Genomic DNA, 20172 nt, shown 5'->3' with positions numbered 1-20172 from the left:
CTCGGTCCATTCCCAATCTGGTAATAACAATACCAAACAGATATAATATCAATATACAACTCAATTCAATACCTGTTCTGATCAATATTCAAATCAAAATATACGCTGATCGATATCAAATCAAGATACAATCTACTCCATATCGACAATATCACGATATAATCGAAATCACTACTGAATCTGATCAATATCAATTAACTGATGTTTTGACGGTATAACAATATAGTCTCGATAACTCCGTCAGTCCGAACATCACAGATATAATACCAGAATTTCTAATCAATATCGATACCAGTCATAATCTCAATAACAATACATATCTGATATGAATTCTCAGTCAAATCGATTCCAACAATCATAACAATTCCATAATCAATCCGTTTCTCAATCTGACTTTGATTCTATGATGTCTAACTTGACAAGAACATCATATATGAATCCTATTTAATTTTGACAATATCATAATTTCAGAACATGTCTAAACGTAATAAAACTTACGTCCAATTGTAGCTGTCGTCGCTAGGAACACGATACCGTACTCGGATTCAAAATCAGACGGGCGGATTTTGCATATTCACAATTAATATTCCACGGAGGAATTTCTCCAGAGTTCCTTCGATTCTTCCCTTTTCTGATAATTGTCATTTGCATGTATATATATATATATATATATATATATATATATATATATATATATATATATATATATATATATATATACACGTCGCACGATACAAGGCAAGTGGCGTCCTTACGTTCTGCATGACTGGCGCATATGCGCGCCCAAGCGTCGCGCATATGCGCCGAACTCTCGGCCCGGCATTTTTGTCTCTTCGCGGATTGATAAAATGAAGTTTCTAAGGAGACTGATTGATTACAGAGCCAGACTGATAAAATATAAGAAGGGCATTCATAGTCAAATTAATTCAAAGATATTGATGAAGCCCAACAGACAGTCTATCTATGACAATCAATCAATCCAAAACCAAATATTCTCTGAAAAATCAGTAAAATGAGTAATAAAAGATCAGAGTCAATCTGAAATAGCGTATAAATTTTTTTGTACCAAAAGTCACTGAATCTTAATTAAAAAAATCCGAAATTTTGAATAAAATATATTTATTATCAAATAGATATTCTTGATTAATTGTTATTTGAATAAAAATTATAATACGATGCAACTGATCCGAAGTAAACTGTCGGTTATATTAGAGCCATGTTACATCACCTTTATAATTTTTTATTAACATAAACATAAAAAATGTCCACTAACTCCATTAAAGAAAAGTTAATGGATTAAAAATTGTTGGCGATTTATGATTTTTTAAAGGTAAAAACTTGTGTGAGACGGTCTCACAGGTCGTATTTGTGAGACGGGTCTCTTATTTGGGTCATCCATTAAATATTATTTTTTATGCTAAGAGCATTACTTTTTATTGTAATATGGGTAGGGTTGACCCGTCTCCAGATTAAGAACCGTGAGACGGTGTCACATGAAACACACTCTTTTTTAAATGATGGAAATCGCTTTGGCATGATTTGTAAAGTTTCGTGTTCAATCAATCTACAAGATTTAAAAATGTTATAATTAAATTAAGTATTTGAAATATAAAATTGTTTCACACACAGTACATGTTAGGTTGCCAGTTTAAATAAATAGCTAGTGTAGAATGTAGATTATTAACAAAAGTTGATCGATTTTCCCTTCAAAAAACATTTTCTTGATTGCACCAAAAACAGAGAAGGATGAGTGAAGAGAAGTTCAAGATTGTGATGTATCCAGTGGCTGGCCATGGGGCATCTCACTACGTTTCTTCACCTCTCCAACAAACTTGCTGAAAGAGGCCACAAAATCTTCTTCATCCTCCCCACAAAAATACAGTCCAAATTGACCCAATTCAATCTCCACCCGGATCTCATAAGCTTCGTACCGATCACAATCCCTCATGTCGAAGGCCTACCAGAAGGAGCCGAAACCACTGCAGACGTTAGCTTGGCAATGAGTCCACTTCTCAGGCACGCAATGGATCTCACACAACCCTTGGTTGATTCTTTACTCAAGGAAATCAAACCCCAATTCGTGTTCTTCGACTTCACGTGTTGGTTGCCTGCTTTGGCGCGGCGATTAGGCATTAAATCCCTTAAATATACTATCGTAAGCCCTGCCTCTGTAGGGTACATTCTTCGCGATGAGCTTGAGGCTGACGCTGACGCTTTGTTTGAACCTCCCACTGGTTTCCCTCCATCAGTACTCAAGCTTTCCCCGCAAGCAGTGCGTTCGTTGAGGCCATGGTGCAGTTTGAAAGAACGTTGGAGTGGCATGACCTTTGTGCAACGCTTAATTATGTCAGTTGATGAATGTGATGCACTTGGATTCAAATCATGCAGAGAAATCGAAGGGACATACTGTGAATTTCTTGAAAAAACGTTCAAGAAACCGGTTATTCTAGCAGGCCCCGTGATACCAGAGCCACCAACCGTAAGTCTAGACGAGACATGGGCGAATTGGCTGGATCGATTCAAAGCCAAGTCAGTAATCTTCTGCGCATTCGGGAGTGAAGCCAATCTGAAACTGGATCAATTTCAAGAACTGGTTTTGGGTTTGGAAATCACCGGGCTTCCATTTCTTGCTGCGATGAAACCACCAGAAGGATGTAATACCGTGGAAGAAGCATTGCCCGAGGGCTTCACGCACAGAACTGAGAAAAGAGGCATCGTCCACGGAGGTTGGGTACCGCAACAGCTGATTCTATCCCACCCTTCCATCGGATGCTTCGTCACGCATTGTGGGTCGGGCTCGTTATGGGAGGCGATGGTGAACGAATGCCAGTTGGTACTAATACCACATCTGGGTGACCATTTCATCAACGCAAGAATGATGGAGGGAGAGTTGGGGGTCGGAGTCGAGGTTAAGAGGGGAGACGAAGACGGATTTTTCACAAAAGAGGCTGTGATGGAGAGCATCAAATTGGTTATGGGAGAAGAGAGTGAGATCGGGAAAGAAATCAGGGCAAATCATGCTAAGTGGAGGGATTTCTTGTTGACTAAAGGGCTCGAGGATTCTTACATGGATGAGTTTGTTCAGCAGCTGAGACGCCTTGTAATATGACTTCGAATTCTCTGTCCTTTTATCTAATGACATGGAATAAATGGATCAGTCCCTCCTATCCTTATTCTGATTTTTCAAGGTGACAGAAGCGTACATTATAAATCTGCATAGATCAATCCAGGATCTGTTCATTGTATTTCTATGATATCTTAATCACGAAAATAATATAGAGGGGATGAACTCTCTCGCAGTCTTGCCTCCTTCTAAAAAATAAATAAATCAATGAAAATCAGTGCATTTCATGACTTGCAGGTCGCTTCACAACTTCACCTATGCTCATCTTCGTCGAAATGGGGGTTTGATTTCCTTGAGTAAAGAACATTTTCTTGATTCTTTACTCAAGGAAATCAAACCTCAATTCGTGTTCTTCGACTTCACGTATTGGTTGCCTGCTTTGGCGCGGCGATTTGGCATTAAATCCGTTGGTTGTTATATGTTTCATGAGACCGTCTTACGGATCTTTATTCTTGAGACAGATCAATCCTGTCCATATTTGCAATAAAAATTAATATATTTGACATAAAAAGTAATATTTTTTCGTGGATGACCTATATAGAATATATGTTCCACAAAATTGATCCAGTGAGACCGTTTCACAGGAGTTTTTGTGTATTTTGAAACACTTAAAGTTTTTTTTTTATTTTGTAGGACCGACATTTTCATTTACAAAGTTATAGTTGGGGTTAAATGTGTAACTCGAATATTTTAAACCGTACAACAACTCACACTTCACGTTTTGATGGCTCTCCTAGCAAGGACAACTATTGTATCAAACAATTTTTATCATTTGTTCGTGGCTTTTCGACTGAAAAATGACAAAAAAATCTAGTTAATAAATTAAAACAAAATAGTAAAAAGTAACAAGACTAAAACCCAAAACCTGTCAACTTACATACTAAAATTGCAAATTTCTCTGACAAAAATATCCGGGGAATGCTTGAATACGAAACTTGCTGAGATTGTTTACCTTCGACTGAAATAAGCTTGCTGCATGAGGTTATTTGTACAAGAATTTGTAGCAGTTCATGTGAAAATCTTGGTGGCTATTTATTTAGCGTACAAAATTGGAGCATGAATTTTTCAGGTATTAATATTAAATTAAAGTCCATAATTCCTTCAACTAATGACCATTGATAATTTCACAAAAACTTTTGGGTGACGACGATCTCATAACTCAATTTCGTGAGATGAATTTTCTATTTGAGTCACTAATAAAAAAATATTATTTTTATACAAAAAAAAATATTAATTATTATTATAAATATGAACTATATTACTAAAATAATTTTTGGCTCTCTGTTCCTTTAAAATGACGGGACGATAGATTTTGGATTTGCGCTTCAAATTTAGAGCTGGAACTCACATAAAATTAGTACAATGCAAAAGAATAAAATTTGACAATACATATAATCAAAATTGCATAGAAGAAAATTATATAATGCAAAAATTATTATATTTCACCTATTTACATCCTTGTTTGATGTGGTTCTGATATGAATCTGGCCGGACTGACTCGCTAAATCCTGCGATTAGAAGCCTCAAAGAATTCGGCATGAATATCAATGAAGTTGGAAGAAATTTCAATGTTATTCAAGTGCTAAATTATGAAAAGGAAGCCAAATCAATATCCCAGACTCGAGGGCCCCGCGCTAGGGAGGCCAAACATTACCGCCTCAACGCCAAAGACACTGTCTAGAAGGCGAAGTCCAGAGAGTCCACGCTAGGGCGACCAAACATTGCCGCCCAGTGCGCCTAGTCCAGAAGCCTTCGCGTTAGGGCGACCAAATTATACCGCCCCAACGCTCCGCTTGCGTGACAAATTTTTGTTTGCCTAATTTAGAGTCCAACTTAGTTAGGTAACTAGATTTTGTTAACAATATATGCACAAATTTTATTCATTGTAGACAATCAATTCTTGAGTTTTAATCATATTTGTAAGCTTTTCTCTCAATTTCAAAGCATGGCTTTGTATACACCTTTGTGTGTTTTTCAAATTAAACTTATCAAAGTTTAACACTTTGTGGCATTTGTCTTGTTCTTCACTCGGATTGTCAAAGACGAGTTCTTTGAAGGTTCGCTTGAGATCGATTGTTTATATCGTTAATATTTGTTGCTAAATTCTTCGTAATTTAGATGTGAATATTACAACCTTACTTGTTCAAAAAGATTGGGACAACACAACCGTTTTTTTGTTTCATCGAATCGAGGTCGTGACTCCGTTTTTTAGCGTGTTTGCTTTTCGTGGTCGAATAATCGCATCAGGTTCTATCATGATTGTTTTGTTGTTGTTCTTTGTGTTACCGTTGTTATTTTTATTATATTGATAGATACTGTTTGTAAATACTTTAAAAATTATTATTGATTTTTTTTTTATAAAATTGCACAACTTTATAAAGAAAATCCATAATTTATTTACTTTTTAATCATTTGCGAAGTCTTCATGTGATGCTTTGATGTGAAACCTTTCTTACATTGGAATTCTAAAAGTACAAAAACTCCTGTAAGACAGTCTTATAGGTCAATGTTGTGAAACAAATATTCTATATGGGTCACCCACGAAAAAATATTATTTTTTATGTCGAATATATTACTTTTTATTGTAAATATGAATACGATTGATCCATCTCACGAATAAAGATCCGTGAGACCGTCTTATGAAAGACGTACTCATCTAAAAGAGAGAACGATGATATCTAATTTTGATTTAAATTATCTAACCTATCACTATAAATTATAATACAAAATCTATATAAAATGTATATGGACTAACTCTATTAAAATTTGAGTGGGTATTAATCAATATATCAGATTGTAACTTAATGTATACCTCTCCAAGCATAATAAAATTCTCAAACATTCATCTTCAATAAAACAATCTCAAGCATCAAGGTTTTACATAACTCATACTATCAAATAATTTCACTCATATAATGTAATTCAACTAATTCGACAAATATCATGTCCTCAAACTACACCAAATATATATTACATATCGTACATTGCTAGATCGTAAAATACATTTGTTTTGTAGTTGCGATGACTTGATTTCTATGTAATAAAGAGAGTTTGTCACACCCCGAGCCCGGGCCCGCGCCTGTGTGACTGCACAACGGGCCCCTATAGCAACTACTTCGTATTCGTCCTCGCTTTACGAAAATGATTAACCCAAGTTGCTATAGAAGTCCATTGTAAGCCATTATAAACTCATTTTAAATCTTTGTTTTTTTCGATGTGGGACAAGGGTATAACAATCACCCCTCCTTCAGAACGCGACGTCCTCGTCGCGCCCTGACCCCTCGATCCACCAGCACCGAGAATCTAGAGGTGGCTCCTACAGGTTCAAGAGGTGGCTCCCGTCATGTAGCACTTTGCCCCGCAGGTTCAAGAGGTGGCTCCCATGCACGTAGCACTTTGCCCCGCATAGCACTTATTTCTCGGTGTTCCATGCCGGTGACCGGCTCTGATACCATTCTGTCACACCCCGAGCCCAGGCCCGCGCCTGCGTGACTGCACAACGGGCCCCTATAGCAACTACTTCGTATTCGTCCTCGCTTTACGAAAATGATTAACCCAAGTTGCTATAGAAGTCCATTGTAAGCCATTATAAACTCATTTTAAATCTTTGTTTTTTTCGATGTTGGACAAGGGTATCACAGAGTTGATCAAAGACTCTCCACAAATTCAATAGACATATAAATTCAGAAATTTCGCTTTTACACAACAGAGAAGCATAACTTAATTTTAGGGAAGTTTACATACTTCAATGGAACATGAATGCTTGTTAGCATCCTGATACATTGAACAGTTGTATCTGAGTTATTAGTCGAAGTGGTTGCATCATCGAGATCGCGACATTCGTAAACGAATCGGACATTACAAGTTCAATGTCATTTGTCTTCCCAAGCATTTCCTTTGCTGAAGATGCCACTTGACCTGAACTTTTATCCAATTCTATTCTTTCAAGGGTCGGAATGTCTCCAATTTCAAATGGGATTGCCTCCAAGTTGCCATAGAATGGAAGGATAAGGTGCTCAAGCCTTGGAAAATGGTCTTTTTCAGTTTTCCACACAACCAAATCTGAATATCTAATCAATTGGAACTTCAGTTTCATGAATTCTCCATCCTTTGTTTCCCACAACTTTCCTTTCATGGCTCCAGCTCCAAGTTTGAAAACCATGAAAAATCAGCTTGATTGAATTCAGCTAGGCACCATTCAGCAAGACTGCAATCATCTTGGCACTATTCTGCAACCCAAAAATCAGAAGAGCTGATTTCAACAAACCTGATCTCAGCAAGGCAAAATCAGCTGAGCTGATTTCGGCAACCCCAAATTTGGACCATAGGCTGCCTAATTCTAAATATGTCAAGAAATTATTCAGTTGGATAATGGAGGTTTCAACCTTTTATTGCCTTATTATTACATATATACCAAGTTATGAAGAAAGACACACAATCAGCAACCCTCCTCCCCAGATTTTCGAGCACTCTCTAGTAGTATATTTCGAGCATTATTCTGCACAGTTCAAACAGAAACACTGTCCAACTCGAGCAACAAGGTGCTGTCCATTTTCGAGATTCCAACAACCATTTGCAAACGAGGATTCTGTCCAAGTTCCAACCATTTCGAGCAACCAACAAGAAGTTTCTCACGTTTAGACCATTTTTCTTTAAGTGGGCTTGTGTTTTAAATAAATATGTATGTTTTAAATCAATTGTTCACGATATTTTCGAGATTCCAACCATTGAAAATGAATTTTTGAAACTACACTGCTAGAAGGAGATTCATCATCTTCTATACATTTGGGCTAAGAATCAAGCGTCCTCGAATATTTGTTTTCAGAGGATCAAAGGGGGTGCATCCCTCTTCAAGATACAACGAAACTTTCTTTTTTAGCCTCCCTTATGCATACTTCTCTAAACAGATCATGGACTTCCTATAATTAGGCCACCCGTTCTCCCCATAATTGGGTCATTTGTTGTGGGGACCCGGACGCTAATCAACTTCTTAACCATCATTGGGACTAATTAATCAATTATAAAACAGGGTCTAAATTATTTTTTTAAAATGCGGAACGTAGTGAAATCAAACTAATATACATCTCAGTATATAAAATACAATACAAGTCCTGTACTGCATGCATTCAAACTAAACTAAGGTTTAACAACTAATGTCAAGTGTTCAGCCCCTATTATACATCATAATCAAAGTCCGGAATCTCCACTCTAATCACGATCTTTCTTCATCTCCTCAACCCTGAACATGTCCCACCTGTTGTTATGTACACATACAGACAAAACAACAGCCGGATAATTCCGGTGAGAATATAATCCCAGTATAATCAACGAAACATGCAATCATATAAACAAATATAAAGCATGTAATCAGGTAACAAAGATATGTATCAATATCTGAAACATAATCAATATCAAATTGTCGACAATGTTCGTGACTCCACGACTCAGACTAGACTCAATCCTAGCCTAGGGATCCCGGTTTCCAGACATTGGCATTCCATATCGACCAACAGTAATAGAAAAGACTCCAGTTCTATCCACGTCGATATAGTATCGATCACCAGTAATAGAGAAGCTCTGGTTCTATCCACATCAGTATAGTATCGATCACCAGTAATAGAATAAACTCCAATTCTATCCACATCGATATAGTACTGATCACCAGTAATAGAATGAGCTATAATTCTATCCACATCGATAACCAATTATCCAGTAGCAGACTATGGCACTTCCGCCAATACAATATCTCATGACATCGTGCAATGTGCCCGTGGTGATCCCACCACTATCAGGCACTTCTGTCATAAGACTACTCGTCTAATACCTGCTATCTATAATTCAAGAGAACAAGTATATCAATTAAATCAATGCAATATCAATGCAATAAAGTAAAGTATGTGATTTAGGGAAACTCAAGTCTAAACCGACTCAAGTCGATCTCCCAATACCACATTGACTTATACCTTTCTTTCGTCGGTTTCTGGCTCAGTCGCAGTCCTGAATTCACAGCCTATCTGGCAATGACAATATCGATAATCTCATGTCAATATACCTTTCAAATCAATATCAATCTGATCAATCCTGATTTAATTCAAAATCAACGGCATAACGGTACAATTCCAATATCCCCGTCAATCCAATATTCTCAGATAATAGTTACAATCCATAACTCATATCCAATACATTCTATAATCAATCCATAATCCAAATCTGTCTGGTATAAATCAATATACCCCAGAAAATTCATAACAATTCCATAATCAGTCCGTTTCTTAATCTGACTTCGATTCTATGATGCCTAATATATCAAGAACAACATATATGAGTTCCATTCAATTCTGACAATATCATAATTTCAAGACATTTCAAAACGTAGTAAAACTTACGTCCACTCGTAGCCTACGTCGATAGGAACTCAGTACCGAAGTCGGATTCAAAATCAGACGGACGGATTTCTCACAAAAGGCGTAAGGATTTTCAACAACTTTCCCCTTACCCTTTTCTCGATTTTTCCCTTCTGAATCTTCAAAAATGAAGGATATACGTATATATATACTCAAATGCTCGGTTAGTGATACGCGTCACTTTTTCATGAATTTCGGTCGGCGCTCGGGCGGTAATAAACTACCGCTCGAGCTCGGCATCCTCTGGCCAAATCCTTCCGGATTGCACATTGGCGCTCGGGCGGTTAAATATTACCGCTCGGGCGCCATACTTTCTGCCCAAATGCCCACCTTGCTGAACATTGGCGCTCGGGCGGTCATTTTCTACCGCTCGGGTGCCACTAGTTCTGTTAAAAACTTGCACAATTCATATGATTTGGTCAATCTGGTCTCGTAATAGCCCGGTTATAAATATATCTATTCATAATCAATAATCATCTCAGATTACGATAATTAATTTCTCGAGCATTACATTTCTCCCCCCCTTAGATACGATTTCGTCCTCGAAATCACAGGCAATTAATCATATCACTAAGGAGTATATACAGAAACTGTATAAGAAATGTAATAAATTTTTACATCAGTGAAACAATGCTGGGAATTCTTGTCTTATGTCAGATTCAGTCTCCCAAGTAGCTTTTTCAACACCATGACGAGTCCATTGTACTTTCACCAACGGAATCATCTTTGTTTTGAGCTGTTTTTCCTTACGATCAATAATCCGGATCGGTTTCTCGACATAACTCAATGTCTCATCCAGCTCGGTCTCGTCTGGCTGAATCACGTGAGAATTATCAGGGAGATAATTCCGCAGCATCGATACATGAAAGACATCATGTATTCCAGATAATGAAGGCGGCAATGCGAGTCGATAGGCACGATCTCCTATCTTTTCAAGAATCTCATATGGACCCACATATCTTGGAGACAATTTTCCTTTCTTGCCAAATCTGACAACACCTCTGAAAGGAGAAATCTTCAGGAATACTCGATCTCCTACCTCGAATACCAACGGTCGTCTTCTGAGGTTGGCATATTTGGCTTGTCGGTCCTGAGCTGCCTTCATTTTCTTTTGAATCAATTTCACTTTCTCAGTCATATCTCTGATCATATCAGGTCCAGTCTCAGGAACTTCAGAGATATCATCCCAGTAAAGAGAGGAATCTGCATTTCTTTCCGTACAACTGCTTCAAAAGGCGCCATCTCAATACTCGTTTGATAGCTATTGTTGTACGATTTGGCAACCAACACGTGAAGTCGAAGAAGGCCAAATGGGGTTTGATTTCTTTGAGCAAAGAATCAAGCAAGGGTTTTGTGAGATCCATCGCGTGCCTGAGAAGTGGACCCATTTCGAAGCTAACGTCTGCAGTGGTTTCGGCTCCTTGTGGGAGGCCTTCGACATGAGGGATTGTGATGGGTACGAAGCTTATGAGATCCGGGTGGAGATTGAATTGGGTCAATTTGGACTGTGTTTTCGTAGGGAGGATGAAGAAGATTTTGTGGCCTCTTTCAGCAAGTTTGTTGGAGAGGTGAAGAAACGTAGTGAGATGCCCCATGGCCAGCCATGGATACATCACAATCTTGAGCTTCTCTTCACTCATCCTTCTCTGCTTTTGGTGCAATTCAAGAAAATGTTTTTTGAAAGGAAGACGACGCATAAATGTTTTAAAATTTTTATTTTTATTTTTATTTTGCAAGCTTTTTCCAACAACCATTATGTGAAACTAATTTGGTTGCAGTAAAGGCTTGTATATTTTATTCATGAGTAGGTTTTTCGTGAGACATACTCACGAATTTTTATTCATGTCAACTCTACCGATATTCACAATAAAAAGTAATACTCTTAGCATAAAAAGTAATATTTTTCATAGATGACCTAAATAAAATATATGTATCTCACAAAATACGACCTATGAGACCGTCTCACATAAATTTTTGTCTTTATTCATTGAGCAATAATACAAGGCATTCAATGTTTCTATCTTCCATGTTTGATGAATATATATTGATAGATGAATCAAAATTTGAATAGGATGTCAATATTCCATACGTGTCAACTTTTCAAATATATAATCTAATTTCCACATTAGTAACATTTTTTTATTTATATACTTGCATTAAATAAGTATTGGAAAACCTGCAACCATTTTCTGAATAAATTAAATAGTTGGTTTGTTTGTGAATCGTGTTTCCAGATATTAAGGTTGATGAACATGAAATTGTTATTAAGGTTGGGCGATTATCTGAGTAAAAATCAGATACTTAGGCAGAATGTTAAAGATGGCAAAATTGTCGATACATACATTTTAAGGATTATAATCAGTGTCTAAGCTATAACAATTTTTTTTCTAAAAGATAATACAACTTGCTTCATATGATATTTCTATTTTGATGAAGGGGTCTTTCTCCTCCATATGATAATACAACTTGCTTCATATGTTATTACTATTTTGATACATACATTTTAAAGATTATTATCTTTCTCATATGATATTAAATGATATAATAAAAACATGTATTATAATGTACAATTTGATAATTTAAGATGAACTTGATCTTAGTGCACAAATTCAAGATGCTTGGGAGGCACCGACTCCAGTGATAGAAATGATTGTCAATGAGCATATCAGATTTCGAGAATTTATCTTTCGATAAAAAAAATAAAAGATGAATACACTCACTATGCATTACTAAATATTTTAATTGATAATTTATGAAATGAATATGATCGTTCAAATATTTGAAGTTGTATTTGTAATATTTTATTTAGTTTAATGTCATGTATTAATTTTATTTCACCAATTTTAATTATTTCTATTTCAATTCGTATAACATAGTTTCAATAATAAATTTAAAATAATTAAATCAATCATTTTAGTAATATTATCACAATTATTAATAATATAATATTAATTGTGTCAAATATAAAATATTATTATAATTATATCAATAAATTTAAAAAATATACATTTAATAATTAATAAAAAAATTAATTAATTAAATAAAAAAAATATTCCAAGAATATTCTTATTTAGAATAAAATTGAAGTAGATAAGTTGAAATAAATATTCTATATAATGTACAATGTAATATTTTAAAATAGAGATTTGAGTTCAAGATGACCTAAACACAATAGAGTAGAATTCTGGGGTTTCTTAGCTATAGAAAATAAAATGTACGACTATATGATTATTGATATGGGGCCAGGGAAAAGAACTTGTCGCCTGATTTTTTTTTTTAAATGCATTTTCCTTGGAAAAATGTTTTCTTGATTTGCACCAAAAACTGAAGAAGAATGAGCGAAGAGAAGCTCAAGATTTTGATGTATCCATGGCTGGCCATGGGTCATCTTACGACATTTCTTCACCTCTCCAACAAACTTGCCGAAAGAGGCCACATAATTTTCTTGCTCCTCCCCACAAACACACAGTTCAAATTGAACCAATTCAATCTCCACCCGGATCGCATAAGCTTCATACCGATCACAATCCCTCATGTGGAAGGCCTCCCAGAAGGAGCCGAAACCACAGCAGACATTAGCTTCGCAATGGGTCCACTTCTCAGGCACGCAATGGATCTCACACAACCCTTGGTTGATTCTTTGCTCAAGGAAATCAAACCCCATTTCGTGTTCTTCGACTTCACGTATTGGTTGCCTGCTTTGGCGCGGCGATTTGGCATTAAATCCGTTGGTTATATGATAGTAAGCCCTGCCTCTGTAGGGTACCTCCTTCGCGATGAGCTTGAGGCTGACGCTTTGTTGGAACCTCCCCCTGGTTTCCCTCCATCAGTACTCAAGCTTTCCCCGCAAGAAGTGCGTTCGCGGAGGCAATGGTGCACTTTGAAAGAACGTTGGAGTGGCATGAACTTTGTGCAGCGTTTAATTATGTCAATTGATGAATGTGATGCACTTGGATTCAAATCATGCAGAGAAATGGAAGGGCCATACTGTGAATTTCTTGAAAAAAAATACAAGAAACCGGTTGTTCTGGCAGGCCCCGTGTTACCAGAGCCACCGACCGTAAGTCTAGATGAGACATGGGCCAATTGGCTGCATCAATTCACAGCCAAATCAGTAATCTTCTGCGCATTCGGCAGTGAAGCCATTCTGAAACTGGATCAATTTCAAGAACTGGTTTTGGGTTTAGAAATCGCCGGGCTTCCATTTCTTGCTGCAATGAAACCACCAGAAGGATGTAATACCGTGGAAGAAGCATTGCCCGAAGGTTTCAAGCACAGAACTGAGAAAAGAGGCGTCATCCACGGAGGTTGGGTACAGCAACAGCTGATCTTATCCCATCCTTCGATCGGATGCTTCGTCACGCATTGCGGGTCAGGTTCGTTGTCGGAGGCGATGGTGAGCGAATGCCAGTTGGTGCTAATACCACATAAGGGGGACCATTTCATCAATGCAAGAATGATGGAGGGAGAGTTGCGGGTAGGGGTCGAGGTTAAGAGGGGAGACGAAGACGGATTTTTCACAAAAGAGGCTGTGATGGAGACCATCAAATTGGTTATGGAAGAAGGGAGTGAGATCGGGAAAGAAATCAGAGCAAATCATGCTAAGTGGAGGGATTTCTTGTTGACTAAAGGGCTCGAGGATTCTTACATGGATGAGTTTGTTCAGAAGCTGAGACGCCTTGTAATATGACTTCGAATTCTCTCTGTCCTTTTATCTTGTGTTAATGAATTGAAATAAATGGATCACAGTCCATCCCTTGTGCTTATTTTGATTTTTCACCGGAGTCGTATGATGTAAATCTGCGTACATGTTAAATTGGTATTACTACGTGTTTGCCTAAGCATGTGAGTGCCATGATAAAAATATGTGAAAATCTAACTTCTAAAACAAACAAATGTGAGCCTCAATTCGATCTTTCGTTCTAATATCCCATTAAGTGTCGAAAACTAAATTGAAGTGAACGATGAAGATATAAGATATGAACTTTGCAGAAAGTTGTGTGTTTTTTTATGATTGACAGAGAGAGAGCTTGTTTATGCCTTATTTTTCTCTTTTATATGTGTATGTGCAGTTCCCCGAGCTGCCTTAACTGCCACTCTTAATTTTCAGCATCATGGGACATGTCCATTTTGTGCATGACTTATACAATCAGTGTTTGTACAATATTTCTTTTATAATTTATTTGGTTTATATGTAAATAAAAATCAAAATATATTTGTAAAAAATAACGAGGAACAACACTAATTTTGATATATAATTTTTTAAAAAAATTTAAAAAAAAAGAAGAGAAAAAAGTTCTAAGTAGGAATTGACCTGCAACTTGATGCTTAAGAAATAAAAACTCTATAAACTGACAAGTGGTTCACATTAAAATTTTAACACTTTATTAATATATATAATTATTAAAACAAACAATCTTACTAAAAACTAATTACTTTAAATCTCTCTAATTTAATAATATAACATAAATAATATAGATATGTAAAACTTGAATATGATGGATGATGATTTTTTTTAATAGATGTTCACTAGTATTTGGATAAATTTGAATTCACCAATAAATAAAAATATTTACTCACAACTTTACTTCACCTATCAATATAACATTGATGATTAAAAAAAAAAAAAAAATGAGTTCACAAGGATTTCTAAAGTAAAATTATGGCAAATGTAATCTTGACCAAGAGAAGACGTTTAAAGGCTTTTATGGGTGATTTTTTATGACTTATATTTTTTGATGTGACATTCGGTAAAATACTTGTTTGTTTTGTAAAAAAATTCATGCATAATAAATCAAACTGAATAGTCTGTGTTTGAAATGGAAAATAAATATATAAGCTAACTCTTTAGTTTAGTGGTCCTATACATGACACTAGAGTGTTGGGGGTTGTCTGTTTCTGGTTGTCGTAGTTCTTGAAATTATATGCCCTCTAAACAATTTATTTCATATCAATCATCACTTGCATATTATAATATAGGTATATTTTATTATAACTAGGCATTACTTGAATATTTTATTAATTTATACTTAGGATTAACGTCAGAACTCAAAATTTTGGAAATGTAATTTTTTTGCATATAAACATTATTTTTGAGTTATGATATTATTGTAAAAATAATAAATTCGAAAATATTAAATAATGTATGATATTTGAAATCCGAACTAATAAATACATGAAATTCCAAATCTAATACAAGACGAACAAGTAAGCGTCTTAAAATTATGGAATAATCATCTCAAAATTTATGGAAGAAACATCTCAAAAGTTGGAAGGAATATCATTCAAATTATGGTAAGATTTTCACCTCATCACTATAAATATCACCACCTCATTGTCAAAAATCACTCCTTCAAATTCACTATATATTTCGAAAATCATCTCTCATGTGTTGTAGCATTTTCGAAGATTTTGCAAGGTGAAGTTCTGTCCAATTTTCAAGTGTATGTTTAGGTCATGATTTTGTCGAAATCCGATCTCCACCATTCAAAATACACTATCATATGTTTCAAACATCATATCAAAAATTCAGACAAATCTGACGGTTAGTTTTCTGCACATAGTCTTCGCAAAAAAACTACTCAAATTTTAGGCGAGAACATCATACATACGTTTTTTCGTCCATAAACAGGTCAAAATGATTCCAGACCAGATCTCCACCGTCATAATTTGGTTGACGTAATCTGGAACGTAGTGTGAAATTTTGAACCCGATCAAACGGTGCAATAATTCCCAAATATTTCTGCAAAATTATTGATTTTCTGGTCTAAGTGTTACTGCGTTTTGGAAGTGTCATTTGCAAGCTTTTCTACTGTTTTTGAATTCTTTAAGCAATACTAAGGTAAGTGGGCTTGTTTTAAAATATATTGTGCATGAATTATTTCGTTTGTGAAAGTTTCGATGGAGCACTGTTATTCTGTTTCTACCTATTCTTGATACGATTATCGTATGTTTTATGTTTTGACATTATGATGATTCAACTGGATATGAATGAGAATCTCAATATGAGATATTTTTATGGCCCTTACATGGTGAGATTGTAACTATTATACGGCCTCACCTCTTAAAGGAGTAAAAATTAGAGAGTGATATCAGTAAATCATGGAAAGTAGATGAATCGCATTGCGTAGGTCAAGTATGCTTATGTCTATGCTTATGATATATGATACAAAATATGTTATGCATAATGTGCTGCTTTTTCAAATATCACGTGTACTTGTTATGTATGTGCTCGAGCGGCCTCCACTTACTGAGTGACAACCATATCACTCACTCCTTACTCTACCCTTCCTAGATAAGTCAGAAGAAGAAATCGAGGAAGATGAACAAGACCGGTTTTGAGGCTGATAATAAGATGAATCAAGAAGTTTATTTTAATTTTCGCTTATTTAAGTATTTTATTTCTTGTTGTAAAACGTTTCCGTATATTTTTATCGTTTTAAGAATCCATGTTGTAAAGACAATTTTATGATCGATTATGAGTAATAAACTTGTTTTTGTTTTATATTGTACTACGATACTTGTTGTTTTCAATTGTGTTATTGTTAAACAATTTCAGTGTCGACTAACCTCGGTCTCAAGACGTGACAATTAATGAATTATTTGTGAGAGCATTAATTTAGTCATAATCATTGCAAGTGTCGGAACATTTTAAATTTGGTTATTTAACAGGCTGTTGAAACATCATATGAAACAAAGCCTCAACTAACTGAATTAAAGAAGGAAAAGTGAATATTCATAAAATGAAGTTTTCTAAAGATATTAATTGATTACAGAGCCAGGTTGATAAAACATAAGAATGACATTGATTGCCAAATCGATTCAAGGATATTGATGAAACCCAACGGACAGTCTATCTAAGACGATCAATCAGTCCAAAAACCAAATAATCTCTGAAAAATCAGTAAAACGGGTAATAAATTATCGGAATCTAGCTGAAATAACGTATAAAGTTTTCCGTACCAACAATTACTGAATCTTAATTTAAAAAAATCCGAAAAATTGAATAGAATATATTTATTATCAAATAAATATTCTTGATTAATTGTTGTTTGCATAAAAATTATAATACGATGCAATTGATCCGAATTAAACTGTCGGTTATATTAGAGCCATGTTAATCACATTTACAATTTTTTATTTAACATAAATATAAAAAAATGTCCACCAACTCCATTATAGAAAAGTTCATGGATTAAAAATTGTTGGTGATTTATGATTTGCTTCCATGAACTTTTCTAAATGATGGAAAGCGCTTTGGCATGATTTGTAAAGTTTCGGGTTCAATCAATCTACAATGTTATAATTAAATTAAGTGTTTGAAATATAAAATTGTTTCACACACAGTACATGTTAGGTCGCCAGTTTAAATAAAGAGTAGTGTAGAATGTAGATTATTAACAAAAGTTGATCTTTTTCCCTTCAAAAAAACATTTTCTTGATTTGCACCAAAAACAGGAGGAGGATGAGTGAAGAGAAGCTCAAGATTGTGATGTATCCATGGCTGGCCATGGGGCATCTCACTACGTTTCTTCACCTCTCCAACAAACTTGCTGAAAGAGGCCACAAAATCTTCTTCATCCTCCCCACAAAAATACAGTCCAAATTGAACCAATTCAATCTCCACCCGGATCGCATAAGCTTCGTACCGATCACAATCCCTCATGTCGAAGGCCTCCCAGAAGGAGCCGAAACCACTGCAGACGTTAGCTTGGAAATGGGTCCACTTCTTAGGCATGCAATGGATCTCACACAACCCTTGGTTGATTCTTTACTCAAGGAAATCAAACCCCATTTCGTGTTCTTCGACTTCACGTGTTGGTTGCCTGCTTTGGCGCGGCGATTAGGCATTAAATCCCTTAAATATACTATCGTAAGCCCTGCCTCTGTAGGGTACGTCTTTCGCGATGAGCTTGAGGCTGACGCTGACGCTTTGTTTGAACCTCCCACTGGTTTCCCTCCATCAGTGCTCAAGCTTTCCTCGCAAGCAGTGCGTTCGCTGAGGCCATGGTGCAGTTTGAAGGAACGTTGGAGTGGCAAGACCTTTGTGCAACGCTTGATTATGTCAGTTGATGAATGTGATGCACTTGGATTCAAATCATGCAGAGAAATCGAAGGGACATACTGTGAATTTCTTGAAAAAACGTTCAAGAAACCAGTTATTCTAGCAGGCCCCGTGATACCAGAGCCACCAACCGTAAGTCTAGACGAGACATGGGCGAATTGGCTGGATCGATTCAAAGCCAAGTCAGTAATCTTCTGCGCATTCGGGAGTGAAGCCATTCTGAAACTGGATCAATTTCAAGAACTGGTTTTGGGTTTGGAAATCACAGGGCTTCCATTTCTTGCTGCCATGAAACCACCAGAAGGATTTAATACCGTGGAAGAAGCATTGCCCGAAGGCTTCAAGCACAGAACTGAGAAAAGAGGCATCGTCCACGGAGGTTGGGTACCGCAACAGCTGATCTATCCCACCCTTCCATCGGATGCTTTGTCACGCATTGTGGGTCGGGCTCGTTATGGGAGGCGATGGTGAACGAATGCCAGTTTGTACTAATACCACATCTGGGTGACCATTTCATCAACGCAAGAATGATGGAGGGAGAGTTGGGGGTCGGAGTCGAGGTTAAGAGGGGAGACGAAGATGGATTTTTCACAAAAGAGGCTGTGATGGAGACCATCAAATTGGTTATGGAAGAAGAGAGTGAGATCGGGAAAGAAATCAGGGCAAATCATGCTAAGTGGAGGGATTTCTTGTTGACTAAAGGGCTCGAGGATTCTTACATGGATGAGTTTGTTCAGCAGCTGAGACGCCTTGTAATATGACTTCGAATTCTCTCTGTCCTTTTATCTTGTGTTACTGCATTGAAATAAATGGATCACAGTCCATCATTTATGCTTATTTTGATTTCTCAAGTCGACCGGAGTCGTATTATGTAAATCTGCTTATATCTTTGATTGATATTACTGTGTGTTTGCATAATATTTGGGTATTGCTGACAAACAAATTACGTGATAGTCGAAACGAAAATACGTGAAAATCTAACTTCTAAAATAAACAGAGCCTCAATTCGATTGTTCGTTATAATATTTTGTTAAGCGTCAAAAACTAAAAAAAACTATCTTTGAAGATGACAAAATCTGAAATAAAAACTTCAAATTCTGCCATTGTCGAAAATGTACACAATTTACAGCTAAAACGAAGCAAAAGCTGGAAATCTTATAGGAGATTGAAAGCTATGAGTGGGAGTCTCAAATTTCAAATGAAAATTGAAGTAAAAGATGAGATTTAAGCTATGATGTAAATCTTGAATATGATGGAGGATGATCACTTAAAGCTTTTGAATTTTTTGATAGATGCTCACTAGTTTTTGGATAAAATAATAAGAAACATTCTTTTCTTGACATTTGAATTCACCAATTAAAAAAAAAAACTCATTACTTTACTTTACCTATGAGTATAATATTGATGATAAAAATAAAAGTAAAAATAAAAATTAGTTCAGGTTGAAAATTAATATTTAAAACATGTGTATTGAATAGTTGAATGTTGAAAATAAAGTTGTAAATATTGAAAATTAGTGTGTGATATGTATGTAATGATGAATTTATTTTTGGATTATTTGTAAAGAAATTCTATAAATA

The 20172-nt window shown here is 35.9% G+C and overlaps 1 protein-coding gene and 2 pseudogenes across 1 annotated transcript; all 3 read left to right on the top strand.

The window, feature by feature from the left end:
* Positions 1-1703: 1703 nt before the first annotated feature.
* Positions 1704-3354, top strand: LOC140810660 (cyanidin 3-O-galactoside 2''-O-xylosyltransferase FGGT1-like; annotated as a pseudogene).
* A 9445-nt stretch (positions 3355-12799) lies between these two features.
* LOC140810123 (cyanidin 3-O-galactoside 2''-O-xylosyltransferase FGGT1-like) lies at positions 12800-14294 on the top strand. Its single transcript, XM_073167946.1, has one exon. The coding sequence runs from the start codon at positions 12863-12865 to the stop codon at positions 14216-14218; it is 1356 nt and encodes a 451-aa protein (XP_073024047.1). The 5' UTR covers positions 12800-12862; the 3' UTR covers positions 14219-14294.
* A 3620-nt stretch (positions 14295-17914) lies between these two features.
* LOC140810609 (cyanidin 3-O-galactoside 2''-O-xylosyltransferase FGGT1-like) lies at positions 17915-19515 on the top strand (annotated as a pseudogene).
* Positions 19516-20172: the final 657 nt, after the last annotated feature.

This window comes from Primulina eburnea, chromosome 13 (assembly GCF_022965805.1).
Source record: "Primulina eburnea isolate SZY01 chromosome 13, ASM2296580v1, whole genome shotgun sequence".
NCBI classification, from domain to species: domain Eukaryota; kingdom Viridiplantae; phylum Streptophyta; class Magnoliopsida; order Lamiales; family Gesneriaceae; genus Primulina; species Primulina eburnea.
This window is presented reverse-complemented; position numbering and strand designations above follow the sequence as displayed.